Source organism: Artemia sp. Qi Xiang Cuo, chromosome 2, assembly GCF_049724085.1.
Source record: "Artemia sp. Qi Xiang Cuo chromosome 2, ASM4972408v1, whole genome shotgun sequence".
In the NCBI taxonomy this organism is placed as follows: Eukaryota; Metazoa; Arthropoda; class Branchiopoda; order Anostraca; family Artemiidae; genus Artemia; species Artemia sp. Qi Xiang Cuo.
Window position 1 is genome coordinate 67899078 of NC_142795.1, and position 15134 is coordinate 67914211.

Consider the following 15134-nt stretch of genomic DNA (forward strand, 5'->3'; position numbering starts at 1 on the left):
AGGGACAAAGATAATCTTCTTAAAAGGACTATGATTTATATTTTTCTTCTTTAACAAAATAAAGTTTTGCCTTTTTACTATCAATCGAATTATTTAAAAAATTAAAAGAACAGCTGTTATAAAGTGAAAAACACAGCAATTCCTATCATTGAGAATAACAATGAATTATAGGAGATAAATAGAGTGTGATGTCTAATAAATAAACACAATCATGTCTGTAAACATGGGGAATGAGTGAGGAGCAACGTCCCTCCTCCTGTAGGTCATTTTTGAAGGACCCCTCAAGAAAATTTTTATTTAGAAACAAAACAAAATGCATTTCCCCCCATTTTTACAATCAACCCCCGCCCCAAAAGAAAGACTTCAAATAACATGTCATTGGGGAAGATAAGATAGTACTTTGACCTTAAATAATTTATACAATATATATAACTGTAAAAAAATCTTTTAACTGTACGAAATATGAAGCAATTGATTCATACCTTTTCTATAAATTTGGATCTTCATGCAAACTTTTCTACTATTATCCGACTAACTATTCTGGGCAAACTATTATCGAGCAATTTTCTTGTAATAGACAATTTATTTGGTAAAAAAGGAAATATAGTAAGGTTTAAAACATTCCTTCCAGATTTAACTGAATCTGCTCTCAATGTCATTATTAAAACTCATCTAATCTTGCCATTTTTATGAATCATAAATAGCCATATTACGGCCAGAGCCAGGTACTCTTCCTCGTACAAAGGAAGTTTCTCTTCCTTGCCAATTAGGAGCATCTCTACATCAATGGAGATAAGATTAAGTTTTGTGTGAGGGTAGGGGCGGAGGATGTCTGAGATAAACATGTGTATATTTTCCAGGTTGAATACAAAATGGCCTGAATACAATTATGAAAAAAAAAACACAAAAGCAGACCTTGTATTTAGGAAGGTAAATTCAGATATACCATACAAAATAGGCTGGGCAAACTAAATTAGGAGAAGAATGTTAGCGAGCTGCCGGCTGGCTGAGGTTTGAATGAGGGTAAGATTCGACTATGCAAATTGGCAGCATTTCAATAACGGTTAAAAATATTTTCGTGGGATCAATAGAGTTAGACATAGCAAGCAAAGAAGGTAGCAGCTGATTCTTTGAAAAATTAATATTGAATCATAGAGAAATGGAACAAATTACAAAGACGAAAAACAAAAACACAATTATACACTGCACTGCAGGTACGTAACATATTTTACATTTTAAACTCCCAAGTACGCAACAAACATAAGCAATATGAGCATTGTTGCATCAAGCCGCAATCGGTAAGAAGTTAAACCAAATAATCATCAGTGAATTCAAAATATACATTAGATAATCATATCAACTAGTCTAAATATTACAAGAGACGGTAAAATAATTAAACGACACTTTCGTCTGCTGGACATGGATTCAGAGCACTCTCAACAAATCGTTCATTTACTCCGATATGCACAAGTATCAGAAACAAGGAAATTATTCATTCACGGATTTTGTTACTTCAATACATAAAACAAAATGCTTAAAAGAATGGATAATTAATAAACAGTTAAAATATTAGTAATATACGCAATATATTCTCAGAGAAAAATTGACACCAAGATTGAGAATAACCAGCGTCACATAAACTGGACTCACGAAAAGAGACTAAATCATCATTCAATTTAAAGCATTAATTACAGCTGACTTAATTAAATAAGCAACCAACAATAAAATTATAAAGTCAATTTAATTTAAAATTATATATATATATATATATATATATATATATAGAGAGAGAGAGAGAGAGAGAGAGAGAGAGAGTGAGTAAATATAAATAATTTCAAAATTTCAATTGATACTCACTCATAGGAGCACCGGGTGAATCCAAGCTGGTGAAATTGTCTGTAGATATGACAGGACTTGTCGTTTCCTCGGTTGTCTCTGAATAGGATCTGTAAATATACATAGATATTTAAAAAAAAATACAAAAAGGTAAAGAAACTCTAAACTGGAAATTTATTTCAGTAGTTTCCTCTTTAATACCAAGCTATTTGGTATAAGAATCAACTTTATAAGAATATTTGAATTAATTTAAATTTTAAAAAAGGCTACGATATTAATTAAAGGAAAGTCGGCTCACCTCAAATATAGTTTGTACAAGTTTTGCAAACGGCGTCTTATTTTCAAAGAAGTTAATGTTTAAATTGTGTTTGAGTCACTAAATGAGGCTAACTGTGAAATAAGAGCGTCCTATAACAATGCTCGGTGTAGTGCTATATACAAACATTAGGAGGGGAGAGAAGCAAGCACGCAGTTAAGCTGGAAACCCGATGAATGTATTTTCTTAATGTAACGAAGAAAGAACTTTGTTATTATACTGTTTAGGGTGACCTTGTGTATGGCCTTGTGCGTATCTTTCTTGTGTATGGCCTCTTATACACTAAACACTATAATAGAAAAAGAGTAACACTATTGGATTCCCCATTCAACACTGTTTCGAAACATAATGATGACTGCCGTAAAAATTGCGTCCCAGCCACCCCCCTCCATTGGGGTGGGGGAGATATATAGCCTAAAGCTACAGACCAAACTTATGTGATGAAAACAATTGATTCACAGGGCTCTTTGTACTTACAAATTTACTTTTTTCGCATCAATTGTTTGTTCATAATGCGCAATAATTCCAGTTTCAAAAATATAAATAAAATATGAGCTAAGTTTTACATATAGTGCAGGGGTACATCTAGCCTTATTAAAGGAGGGGGCTAGGATTCAATTGTTACGGTAACGACGATTGTATATTGAAGCTGTGTGAACGGGGAACACAATGGTCCGACTCTCTTGCTACTAAAGTGTTTAGTTCAGAAGAGGTCATGCACTATAGTGATGATACCTTGCTTAACTCAGGACAGCGGATAAACTGCAATGTTACCGAGAGTAGAAATGCGCCGCAAATCATCAGAAAATCGAAAACTTAGAAAAAACTATCGAGTAAACATGTTTTCTCTAAAAACGAGAACAGATTAAAAAAATCTCAACTGTAACCCAAAATTATGATAAAAATGGTAAATTACGGTAAATTATGGTAAAACTCTGTTGATCTTGAAAAAAGTAGTTGAGCTAGGTGAATGAAACTTCCAGGGAACGGATATGAGCCTTATTGGTCCCCCAGGAAGGTATTTTGAAGTACATATATCCACTCATTACCCCTCCAAAGGGGACTGACCTTTAATGTCCTTTAACAATCTTTGTGTTATAAAGGTGGAAAATTTTAAACTAGATCTACTGCTCACATGAGGCAAAAGAACAGCGTCTTGATCCTCATACCTTTGCTCAATCTCAAATTATGGATTTGCAAATCTTAAGATTTGCAAATTTTAAAGGTCTTAATTTGCAAAAGGTCTTAAGGATTTGCAAATCTATGTCTTAAATCAAGAGGAAACCTCTGAAATGGCTATAAATTCTACGGCTATAACAGTATTTGAATTTTTGAAACTAGAGCTAATGAAGAAGAGCTTAAAACCCGAAATTAAGATAAAATATATTCTGTTGAAATTTAGACAGGTACAAACTTGTCGTGTACGCAATCTTCTAAGCCTTAGAAATAAAAAAAGGGGTGGAGATAGTAGATTAATAATAACATCTCATCAAACTTTTGTGTGCTCTATATCAACCCAGAACCGTCCAATAGTATCATAAGACCCATTCCCACCCCGACGTATCAGCCACCCTTTGTCAGTCACACACATAGGGATTTCCCCCATTATGTTTAACATTCACGTTTAAAGTGAAACATACTTTCATCCTTGCACTCGCCCATAGGCAACGACTAGGGGTGTTTTTCTTTTTACTATTGACGACATGCTTCATGTACACAGAATAAGCTTACCGAATAGTAAAAAAAGGCGTCATTACAACCAATCTAAAAAACTTAGAATTTGAACACAACATCAATGGCTACTGACCATCATCTTAAGAACGCAAGGAGGACGGAGATTTATTACTTCTCACGTTTCAACTGCTTCGGGTATAGCCGTTATCGTTTAAAGTCACAAGAGAAATGAATAAATTCATTCTTCTAGAATGCAAACACTAAATATAATTATATCCAAGGTTATACCATAGATAGATCGTGCATTTCCAAAGCCCAAGAGCCATATACACACACAAATTTATGAAAAATAAAGAAATCACAACATAACAAATTACGAAACACACATTAACATGATACATAGCAAAAAATACCAAATGGTAATTAAAAAATAAATGTAATTCCATAATACATAATAATTAATTGTAAAAACCTTTCCTTCTTTCTAATCCCTTCTCCATGTACGCACCAATACGAAATATTGTGGTTGGATTGCTACTTTGTAAAATACCAGGAAGCAGCAAAACAATCCCATGTAAGTATTTTACCCTTAAATCAGAGAGCATCGGGCACTTTCGGAGTCCAAATCTTCATCCTCATCTCTACAAAGAGGACACACATTCCGACCTTCAGGATCAACTATCCCCCTGTCGAACACCATTTGCCTGCTCTGAATTGGAAGGCAATTCGCCCTAAGCTGAATCCATCGACATAAAATCATACCTAGTAAATTCAATTTAAAATAAATTTCTTCTCCAAAACTAGGTTTAGCCTGATTATAATGATTCAATATAGTAGAATATAAAACCAGCCCTTGCCAATACTGAATTTCTTGACCCTCAAGATAAATCGTACCTGACTTACTAAATTTGTTGGTAGATCACGGGAACCAAGACCATCGTTCCATAAGCAAGGCATTCCCGCCATGGGCGTAGGGAGGGGCAGGAGGGTGGGGGTGGGGGGGGCAGCTGCCCCCCTAGACCTTCAAATTTACATTAGATATGGCTGAAAAAGCTGATGGTTTGGAAAAAGCAGTTGATAAAACTCCATCACACTATCGACTGCCCCCCCCTAGACAATATGCTGCCTAATACTGCCTACGCCCATGATTCCCGCTCTTTCTAGTAATGACATATATACTCATATATATATATCTATACATATATATATATATATATATATATATATATATATATATGTATATATATATATATATATATATATATATATATATATATATATATATAAATATATATATAAATATAAATATATATATATATATATATATATTTGCAGTAGCTTTGCCTCATGTCTTGTACCTGTTTCCTTTTTGGAGTGGACGAAACAAGAAAGACATAAGGTCGGTATTTTTCAAGTATGCCCGATATCTTCTTCAAGTGCCGCCTTTTGTTAGATTAAATAAAAACACAAGTTTTTTTTTAAGAGAGAGCCCCAATCTTGTTTGCTGGAACATTAGAGAAGTACCTGATTTTGATCTTGATTCTGCATCATCTTATCTCATTCGTGGAAGGTGTTATCTGTCGTTTAGAAGCTTTGTCTTTAAGGTGTGTATGGTTCTTAAAATTAGAGGCTAGCTGTCCTGCCCCAAGACAATGTATCTGTACTTTTCCCTGATGCTTAGTTACTGAGCTTAGTCTTTGATAGTCTTTCATTACGATTCCTGCAATTTTTCTTGAGATACTCTGAGAGAGATTGTCATTGGATGATGCATCAGCACATCATAGTCATAATTTCAAGTTCCAGATAAGGTGTTTCAAATTTAGAAAGCAGAAACATTCTTTCTCTTTTTTGCCTGTTAAACTCATCTTGGACTTTTTATGGGAGGAAATGGTTACATTTGCAAAGCAAATACTTCTATAACAGGAATTTTTTTTCTTTTTTCTGGTTATCTGTGTTAACTACTTTGAATTTCAGAACGCCTTAATCTTTTGGATGTTTTGGGAAGCAATGCTTTCTAGTTCAATTTTAAATGTTACTGTGCCATCTACATCTTGCTCTAACTGCTGTCTATTTCTAGGTGTAATAGATGTACATATCGCTAAGCTGAGCATCCATCACAAAGACAGCATCACTCTATTTCACAATTATCCCATCTTCGTTTGATATTTGCATAGTTCAAGATCGTGGGCTTATCTGGAAGTGATAAATCAAAATAGATTTTTTGTCAGTAAAGTCCATTAAATTGGAATATCAGCAACAGAAGAGGGTTATTTCAGCCATGTGTTATGAGGAGCTCTTATCAAAAGGGTAAATAAATTCTTAAGTGAAATAGCCTTAACTTGTAAATAGCCTTGATACATTTTTTTTTGTTTTATTTTATTTAGAATATTACTTGACTGGAAATCATTAGTAAAAATGCTTTATATTTTATTTGTTGTCAATGATTCTGCTGCATGAAGTTTGCTGGAAGTTTGTGTTATATTTTGGGGTGATTTAATTGAACTTGCGACTTAAGCAGAAAAATCCATCAACTTGCATTTAGCTACTAAGGGCAAGTCCGACGCGGCTGATCTTATGGTAAATTTTAGCAAAATAGTAAATTCTTTGTATTTCTTGAATATGTAGGAAAATGGAACGTCTTGGGGTATCATTGACTTGTTTTATGAGGGGTTAACAAAAAACGAGTTTTATTTTTACTGAAAGTAAGGAGCGACATTAAAACTTAAAACGAACAGAAATAATTCCGTATATGAAAGGGGCTGTCCCCTCCTCAACGCCTCGTTCTTTACGCTAATGTTTTTTATTGTTTAAAAAAATAAAGTTGTGAGACAGAGCCAAACTTTAGCGTAAAGAGCTAGGCGTTTCGGAGGGGACGCCCCCTTTCATGTAAGGCATAATTTTTGATCGTCTTAGGTTATATTGTTGCTTCTTTCTATCAGTTAAAAAAAACTTGTTTTTTTTTATTTAATTTCTGAACGTTTTTGAATTAATGCAGCTTTTATTTTGGCTCACCGTAAGTGAATAATTAAAACGAAATTCGCATATTAATTTTCTTTTTTTGGCTAAATGGCTTTCTCGAAATTTCGTTCTGACGTAACTTACGAATTAAGTTACGTAACGAATTTCTATAATCGTATGTTTTTATTACGTATATTAGGGAGTTCGCTCCCTAGTCACTACCTCGATCTTTACGCTAAATTTCGAATTTTGTTCGAATCACAAAGGCCGGTTAATTAGAATAGATAGCTATTTTGAAAGTACTAAAAAACTTTAGCGTAAAGAGCGAGGTATTGAGCGAGGGAGCGAGCGTAAAGAGCGAGGTTCACCCTAGGGGGTGAACCCTCTTAAATACTTAATAATTTCTTTTCGTTTTAAGTTTTAATGTTGCTCCTTATTTTCAGTTGAAAAAAATTTTTTTTATTTAATTTCTGATCGTTTTTTAAATAATGCTGGGAAATCTGGCGTCCCCTTCATGGAAATATTCCTTCCCCCAAAGAAATATCCTCCATGGAAAGATCCTCCCCTGTAACCCCTACTCCGACCCCGCCCCCCACTAGAAAAAAACATCTGTATACTTCATAATAACCAATACTATATGTAAACAATGGGAAAAGTTTATAACTTGCAGCTCTTCCCCCGGGAACTGTGGGGAATTCAGTCATCCTTAAAGACATATTTAGTTGGCTTTCGACTACGCTGAACAAAATGGCTATCTTAAAATTTTGATTGGGGGATTTTGGGGACAAAATAAGCATGGGAGGGAGACGAGTTGCCCTTTAATGTTTTTGGTCACTATAAAAGAGCCCCGGAACTTTTACTTTCCGTTCAAATGAGCCCTCTTAAGATATTCTAGGACTACTGGATAGATACGATCATCCCTGGGATCAGCAACAGGAAGGCAGAAAGGAACAAGCACAATGCGCCAGGAACCAACGTAATTTCTTACAGGAATATGGCCTATGCATTTCCTTGGATTTGAGGGATATCCGGAAATTGTCTTTATTCCTGGACCACCATGCCTTAATCAACATTTACTACATTAATCTAACAGTTTTGCGACATTCCGGTTTTCGCTAGTTTCAGTTTTGGTTTGAAACTGTGTTCAAAACGGATTTAATGTTATCTAAAATAATATAAATGAGGAAGCATGTTGGTGATGTGAACATACACAGTTGATGAGGAAACAAAAAGTATGAACTCCAAAGCAAAAGAAAATAATAGTTGATGGAAAAATAATGAGGGTAAGAGAAACAGACAAACAGGGGTAAATAAATAAAACGTAGATGTAGAAACAAGAGATGGTAGAAACAAGATGTAGATGTGATGGTAGATGTAGAAACAAAAATTCTCACTACATTTTCGAAACAAAAAACGTCACGCTAGTTAAGCTAAAAGCCGAATCAAATCACTCACGATTTTAAGCTAAATAGGTAAAACTTAACAACCCCCATATCGTCTCATCCATTTGATAGGGGGATAAATGACGAAAATTGAGCTATATCAATTTTTTAGTCCACATACATATGATGAAACAATTGGTGAAGTCCGTTATACGTGCCTCTTTGGTTATGAAGTTGAAACGAGAACAAACTCAGCATCTTTTAAGTATCGCCAAACATAATTTTAAAACGTCGCTTCTTCTCAACCGCCTGATTAAAATTCATTTCACCCGTATTATTCTCTATGGAAAAAATCTAGACTATTTTGACCTAATGATGAGGTTCTTTTATGACCTTGAGAAATAAAATAACGATCCTTACCTCTCCGATTGGGAAAAACAAACAAACATTGGGCAGGGGCGTAATTTGCTGCAGAGTAGGGGGCAACTGCCCCCCAGCTGAAATTTAGCGTCTTACTATATGGATCATTTTTCACTGTCATTTTCACCTGACTTGGGAAAATCTGCTCCATCTTCGTCGCCCGTCAAGATTTTTGACGAGATTACGCCTCCGATGTAGGAAATTTTCTCAGGTTGGGGAATTCACAGTAGGCATAAACCAGGAGAGCCAGACAAGATGAAAGAAAGCGGATTGGAACAGTAGACCCATCTCACACATGGTTTATGATTCTCAGTTTGAGAAAAATGTTACATAGCACCTTTGAAGTTACTGCAATCAAACTTGTTGCTCAGAACCATTTTTGTCACAATTCTTGTCAGATGTTTGGTGCTTGCTTACCTGCTAGTAAGGGAAAACGCAGGGGGTACTTGAGGCCCCAAAAATCCTAAAATTTACCAGATTTCTGAGCACTTATTATTCAGATTATCAAATAAAATTCGTTTCAATTATTGTTGGCCACCTCGCCGAAAAATGTTGTGTGCGCACCTCCTGCTCGCATGCTGCATTGCTCTTTTGGTACTCTTCTCAAATCCAGGACACACGAAAGAAAGACCGCATCGAAATATCAAAGCCGCTATTGATAAACAGGTTTCCGCTGCATAATGAGATATTGCTCACTCCGTGACAAAGATTTAAACTTTAGTTTTTTGGGGTTTAAGGGGACTAAAAGGTTGCTAGTTTAGGTAACGTATTTAATATACCTACGCTTTAACCCCACCCCCCTGATGTGCAAATATATAGCCCAAATTTGTTCATAAACTATTATATTTTCATCCTAATTTGTTTTATTTTATTAGCTAACCAAACATCACTTCTCGCATGTGTCCTGTATATGAGAAGAGTACCGTTTTTTTCTCTATATTATCTGGTAATAAATATTAGATATTTACGATATTTTCTTCCGCCCATATGTTTAACCTGGATAAAGCATTTCAGATACTCAACTTCCACTTTGTCTGCGGTGACGTATAGCCGAGAGAAAAAAGAAGGAGTGGGCCATGATGACTTAATCAATCATTATAAGCAATTAGGTGCTTGAATGACAGGTGATTCAGTTCAAAAGCATTTTTACAAGAGAGTTTTCAGATGATAATAATCGAAGTCTTGACAGTCACTTAAGCGACGAAAAGAATGTCTTACTGCTGCAGAGACTCTAAAGTCTATAGGTATAAGTTGAAAGATATCTTGGAGAGGTTTTTAAATTTTGTGTCGGAGCTGCAATAAGTAGCTTAGTCTCTAGTCACATTTTCAGAATTTAATGAATTAAAATATAGAGAGAAAACGGGTATAACATTTAAACAAAGCAGTGGAACAAAAAAAACTTTAAACAATAAAAATCTGATTATTTAGACTCCATGTCCAGGAGCCTTTATAAACGGAAAAAAATGAATTCAGCTAAATTTAAAACAAACTATAAAGAAAAACGAATAAATAAAACTCACATGTTAATAACTTCTGAATATCGCTGAACCGATCACTGCAAATAGCACGAATAAGCAACATGGAATGTCATACAGATTTTCTCTGGTACAAATGGTACCTACAATCTGTGTCTCTGGTATTCATACTATTTGCAATGATTGGTTCAGTGATATTTTGAAGTTATTAAGATATGAGTTATTTTTTGTTTATTTTTTCTTTTTCTTCAAGTTGTACTTAATCCATTTTTTTTTTTCGTTTATAAAGACTCTCAGACGCGGAGTCGAAATTTTTTGGTTTTGTTCTACTGCTTTGTTTAAATATTATACCAGTTTCCTCTCTGTATTTGAATTTTTTTTAATTCTGTGAATGGAAAGGCAGTGTGGTCTAAGAAAATATTAGCCACATTCTAAAAGGGTTGTAGCAAAAAAAAAAATGCTTAAGTGAAAGCTAGTTGAAAATCATCAGTCAATTTATAAAACATCTTTCTATAAAATATTAAAGAGATAAAAGGTTATACCTTGTGCTAAATGAAAAAATTATTACAAAATTTCTTGCATTCTTTCAACGGTGTAGTCAGATATTTTTCCAATGGGGAAGGGGAATGTGGCTCACAACTACCACTTAAACTTCGTTTCTAGGTCTAGTACTTTTACAAAATTAGATAGTATAGCCTTTTTGCTAAAACCAACTTTGTCACTGTTCACACTATTTTCAAGGTCGATATGATTTTTCTGTAATCTCAAAAACTTTTTACAGGCAATATTTCACCAGTTTTTGTTCTTTTTTTTTTATAAATTTAGCTTCCCTCCAAAATAAATTATTATACAAGTATCAGGAAGGAGAGCATTTCTTTTTTTTCATCAAAACAAGGGCGTTTCACAATAAAGTAGGACACGATTAAGCTTGGGAGTATCGGGGGGTCACTCACTTTCTACAACCTGGTGTACACCTCGAAGCCCCACATGTGCCACACATGTCTGCCAGAAGCGACACAGTTCCTGAAACATAACTTAGGCTTTACTGAAAAAAAAATGACTTGTGTATTGTCAGTTTGATATACCTATAAACTCAAAACAAAGTGCCGATTCGACCAGGTAAGCCCTCCCCCCTCCCTGAAATTCAGCCTATGGGCGCCCATGGTAGTAAAACCATGGTTGATCAATATATTAAGACAGCTAGATTTTGATTTACAACTACCCGGCTGAAGATACCTATTTCACATCGCGAGGTTATTTATACCTGCTCTATATTTCTTATTTATCTACTCAAATAGCACCGATAGTGAAAACACTGAAAGCCCAAACTGAAGTGGGTAAGCCTTGAACCACAATTTATCTTTATTGCTCTCAAATTTTTCTCAACAAGGGTAGTGGGTATATTAACTTTGTTCGTAAATAGTCACTATATTGAAGGATGATTTATAGGCAGTGTGTGCTTGAGTTGAGTGAAATAACCATCGTAAGCAAGCATAAGCTGACATTGTATAGAAATACAAAAACTCAAAACTGAGCTTGGGCTCTGGGCAGGAACGCCAACTAAAAGGGGATTCTCCATAAAATTCTTATATCCTAGGCTATACTTAACCTAATGTAAAACTTGCATTAAATATGCAATCTCGTTAATATAATTTCTATGAAAAAAAGAAACATAAAAATTATCTTTTCCGTAGTTGAACCTCCTCCCCTAATCAAAATCATGGGTCGAACACATGCCAAGTCTATTGGAAGATTACGAAAATGTGTTTAGCATAGACAAGCAGAATGGCTACCTTTAAAAATATCGTCACGTAATTCCCATCATTGGGCTGAGCATGTCCCATTCTCCTGGCTTGGGGTTAATCGCATACATTTCCACTACAAAAAAAAACTGATCTCTTAATACGGGGTCAAATGCTGGTTTCCTGGAGACCCAGCCTGGACATTACCAAAGAACAATCAGGTCACACTTATCCTAAATGATTAATCGAGAATAGGGTCTTAAAAACTTCATCCAAGGTATTAAATAAACATTGAGCTTATTTTTTCCTAAATTAATCTGTTTGCAAATGTTGATCATATAAGGGATGTGCCCTTTGACTTCAGGAAGACATTGACAGATCAAGGACCTTTTTTGCCTGGGCTTTTTTCCGTTTGGCAGAGTGTCAGAGATCAAGTTAGACAACGTTTTGAATTCCTTGTCGAAATTTCCTAAGTAAATAAACGAAAGAAACTAAGCGGCGTTATCCAGCGTTTCCAATAAAACTAAATGTACACAAAGTTAGGAAACAATGTAAGGCTGATATGTCTGTTTTATATACAAATATCAGTAAAAAAAAGCTACATTTTGAAGGTGAGTTCAAGAAATCTAATTTTTTTAATGGTGCATTCATTTTGCCTTACATCGTTTAGAGCAATCATACTTTTTCGTAAAAAAAATCCAAGCTCACTGTATCACCCCCTCGACCCCGCTAATGCTTGACTTATTTCCCAAATACTTCAGGAACAAAAGCTCCAACAAAGGGGCAATGAGAACGACATAATAAATATTTTTCACAATGCCTCAATATTGGAAAGGCTAATTGATGCATATTTGCTTCGCAAAATAAAAATTTTTAGTCGAAAATTTTGAAAGAAAATTCATAATAAAACATTTCCAATTAGCAGCTGGCTATATCTATAACAAAAAAAAAACATTTCAGTAAACCCCGAGTAAAACCTTATCGTAAAGAAATGGTTGAGGGAGAGAGGGCAGTCCCTTCATTATAAGGATGATCTCTATTCGTTTACGTTTTAATATCGCTTTTTGATTTCATTTGAAAACATTTTTTTTTACAAAAGTGGCGAGATATTTTTAAATAAAAAAGTATTTATGTTTCCATTTGTTTTAGTGTCTTTATTTTTCTTTTCTTTCACGTTAGTCCCTCATGGGTTATACATAAACTGAACTGAATAGCAAAGCCATGTCGCTTGGTTGCTTTCGCTTGACAAAAATGAATGTTTTGGGATCGCTTCGGATCAGAATTTTAAATGTGTTTTTCTTCCTTCTGCTCATTCGAGCTTGAAGTAAATGGAAAAATTATTATTTATATTCAGTTAAATGTGCTATTCATATTCTTTCTAAGATAGGTATTCAAGTCCTTGGTATTCCCGTACAATCCAGAACTCACTCGAAAAGTGAAGCTAGGTGAATCCTAATGAAATATACCAAAAAATGATGACAATATAATACTTTAATTCATATAATAATATAATTTGTGCTATAGTTTGCACATTAGGGGGTGAGGGGGTAAATTACCCTAACCTAAAATAACCTAACCAAAATACCAACTCTATATATATATATTAAATATTTGATTAAAATATAGCTGCAACGTAGTTTATTTCAGTGAACCTAAGCTAATTGTCTCTAAATATAGAACGGTAAACTGAATTTTTCGCTGATTCAACTGAACAAACTTCTCGAGTATGTTCTGGATGGACGGGAGTAGGCTACCAAATTCTTTTTTTAAGGACTTCTTAAAAAGACTAGAGTTTTTACCAGATATGGTAGCCAGAATTCAAATGGTGATATCGAGCTCGTTTTCCCTTAGCAAAGATTACCATCTGCCTCCTGAACTGACCTTATTCCTTCCTTCCTCGCGTTGAGTATAATTTTGCTGTCAAATAATTACGTAGGCTATATGATACTATCAGGTTCTGCACCTTTTTAAGTGAGGAGGGAGTCGATTAGGAGACAATCTCCACCATATATTTTGAAAAATATCTGTTTCATCTCTATTGAAAAATGGGAAAAAATAATCTTACCTTCCCCAACATTTTCGCGAATCGGCACGCCAATGACCTTCACTAGGACGAATTCATCCAAACTATTTCCTTTTTTCTCCAATTGGAAGAAAGTTAGCACATAGGGCCATGTATTCTCTTAGATCCCTCCCATTTATCCCCGTTTTTCAAATGAATTTCTGTCCCCCGATTTCTTTTACTCTGCAATAATCCCTCAAAGATGTCTTATTTATTATGTCATATAATATAAAAAGATCAGTTAAATTTTAAAATATAAAAAAGAATTACCGAGATAACTAACTACGGTACCTAAATTTTCCAATCTTCGCGGAATTTTCACCTCCGCAGAACAATTGGTACTGTTATATTATCTGCAACACATGCGCGATACTGTGCAGCGAACATGCTAAAGAAACTAGTCACACAGGTTTCTTTCAACGGACAATTCCCATGCTGAGGATTGCAAACAGTGATTTATCACTGCGTTTACAATACTTAAAGTTTAGTTTTTTGGGGTTGAAGGGGCAAAAAAGGTACCTAGGTTAGGTTACGTATTTAATATATGCTATAATTTACCCCCACCCCCTGATGTGCAAATATATAGCCGAAATTTGTTTCTAAACTATTATATTTTTATCCTATTTTGTTTTATTTCATTAGCATTAACCAAACTTCACTTCTCGCGTGTGTTACAGATACTACAATAGTACCGAATAATTTATGGGTATATTGAATGAAAAACTTTTTCTGTATTGTAATGTTAATTTTAATGTGAAATATTATAAAGTTTTGTTGCTATCTCTTTTTATATTTGTCGAAGTGAGGAGACAATCGATTAGTCTGGCAATACCAAAGAGGAGTAAACATTCCTTGAAGAACAGGACTCTATAGGGGCGGTCTCAATTATGAAATGCGAAACAGATTACTCAGCATAATGCTTTTGTAACCTTTGATTGTTGATCATTTTTCAAAGCTACGAAAAATACTTCAAGATCTACTTTGTCGGTATTTTGCTCAATAAATGCTGCCAAAAGTGACGATTACAATCGGATTCTTGGAAGTATAAATATACATGATTTTTGGAAATATTGATTTACGACATTTCGGAAATAACCGCTTATTTGCTACTACCGCAATTACAATGTTACTAAAGCAGAAATCAATGGAGGATGGAATAGGAAATAAGGGCTAAAGCCCTTCCACATAAAGAATAACTAAACAAATTTACAATTTGATACTTATTGGTCGGTGTCACCATTATTCTCAAATTACTTAGCTTAAAAATAC

General features: G+C 34.5%; 1 protein-coding gene across 3 annotated transcripts in view; it reads right to left on the reverse strand.

The window, feature by feature from the left end:
* Shrm (shroom) overlaps positions 1 to 15134 on the reverse strand; it is a 245268-nt gene that overhangs the window by 22555 nt on the left and 207579 nt on the right. For all 3 annotated transcript variants that reach the window (XM_089102697.1, XM_089102702.1, XM_089102699.1), the window contains one exon: positions 1858 to 1946. In XM_089102697.1, coding sequence (XP_088958823.1) covers positions 1858 to 1946 — 89 coding nt within the window. The remainder of the gene's footprint in view (positions 1 to 1857; positions 1947 to 15134) is intronic.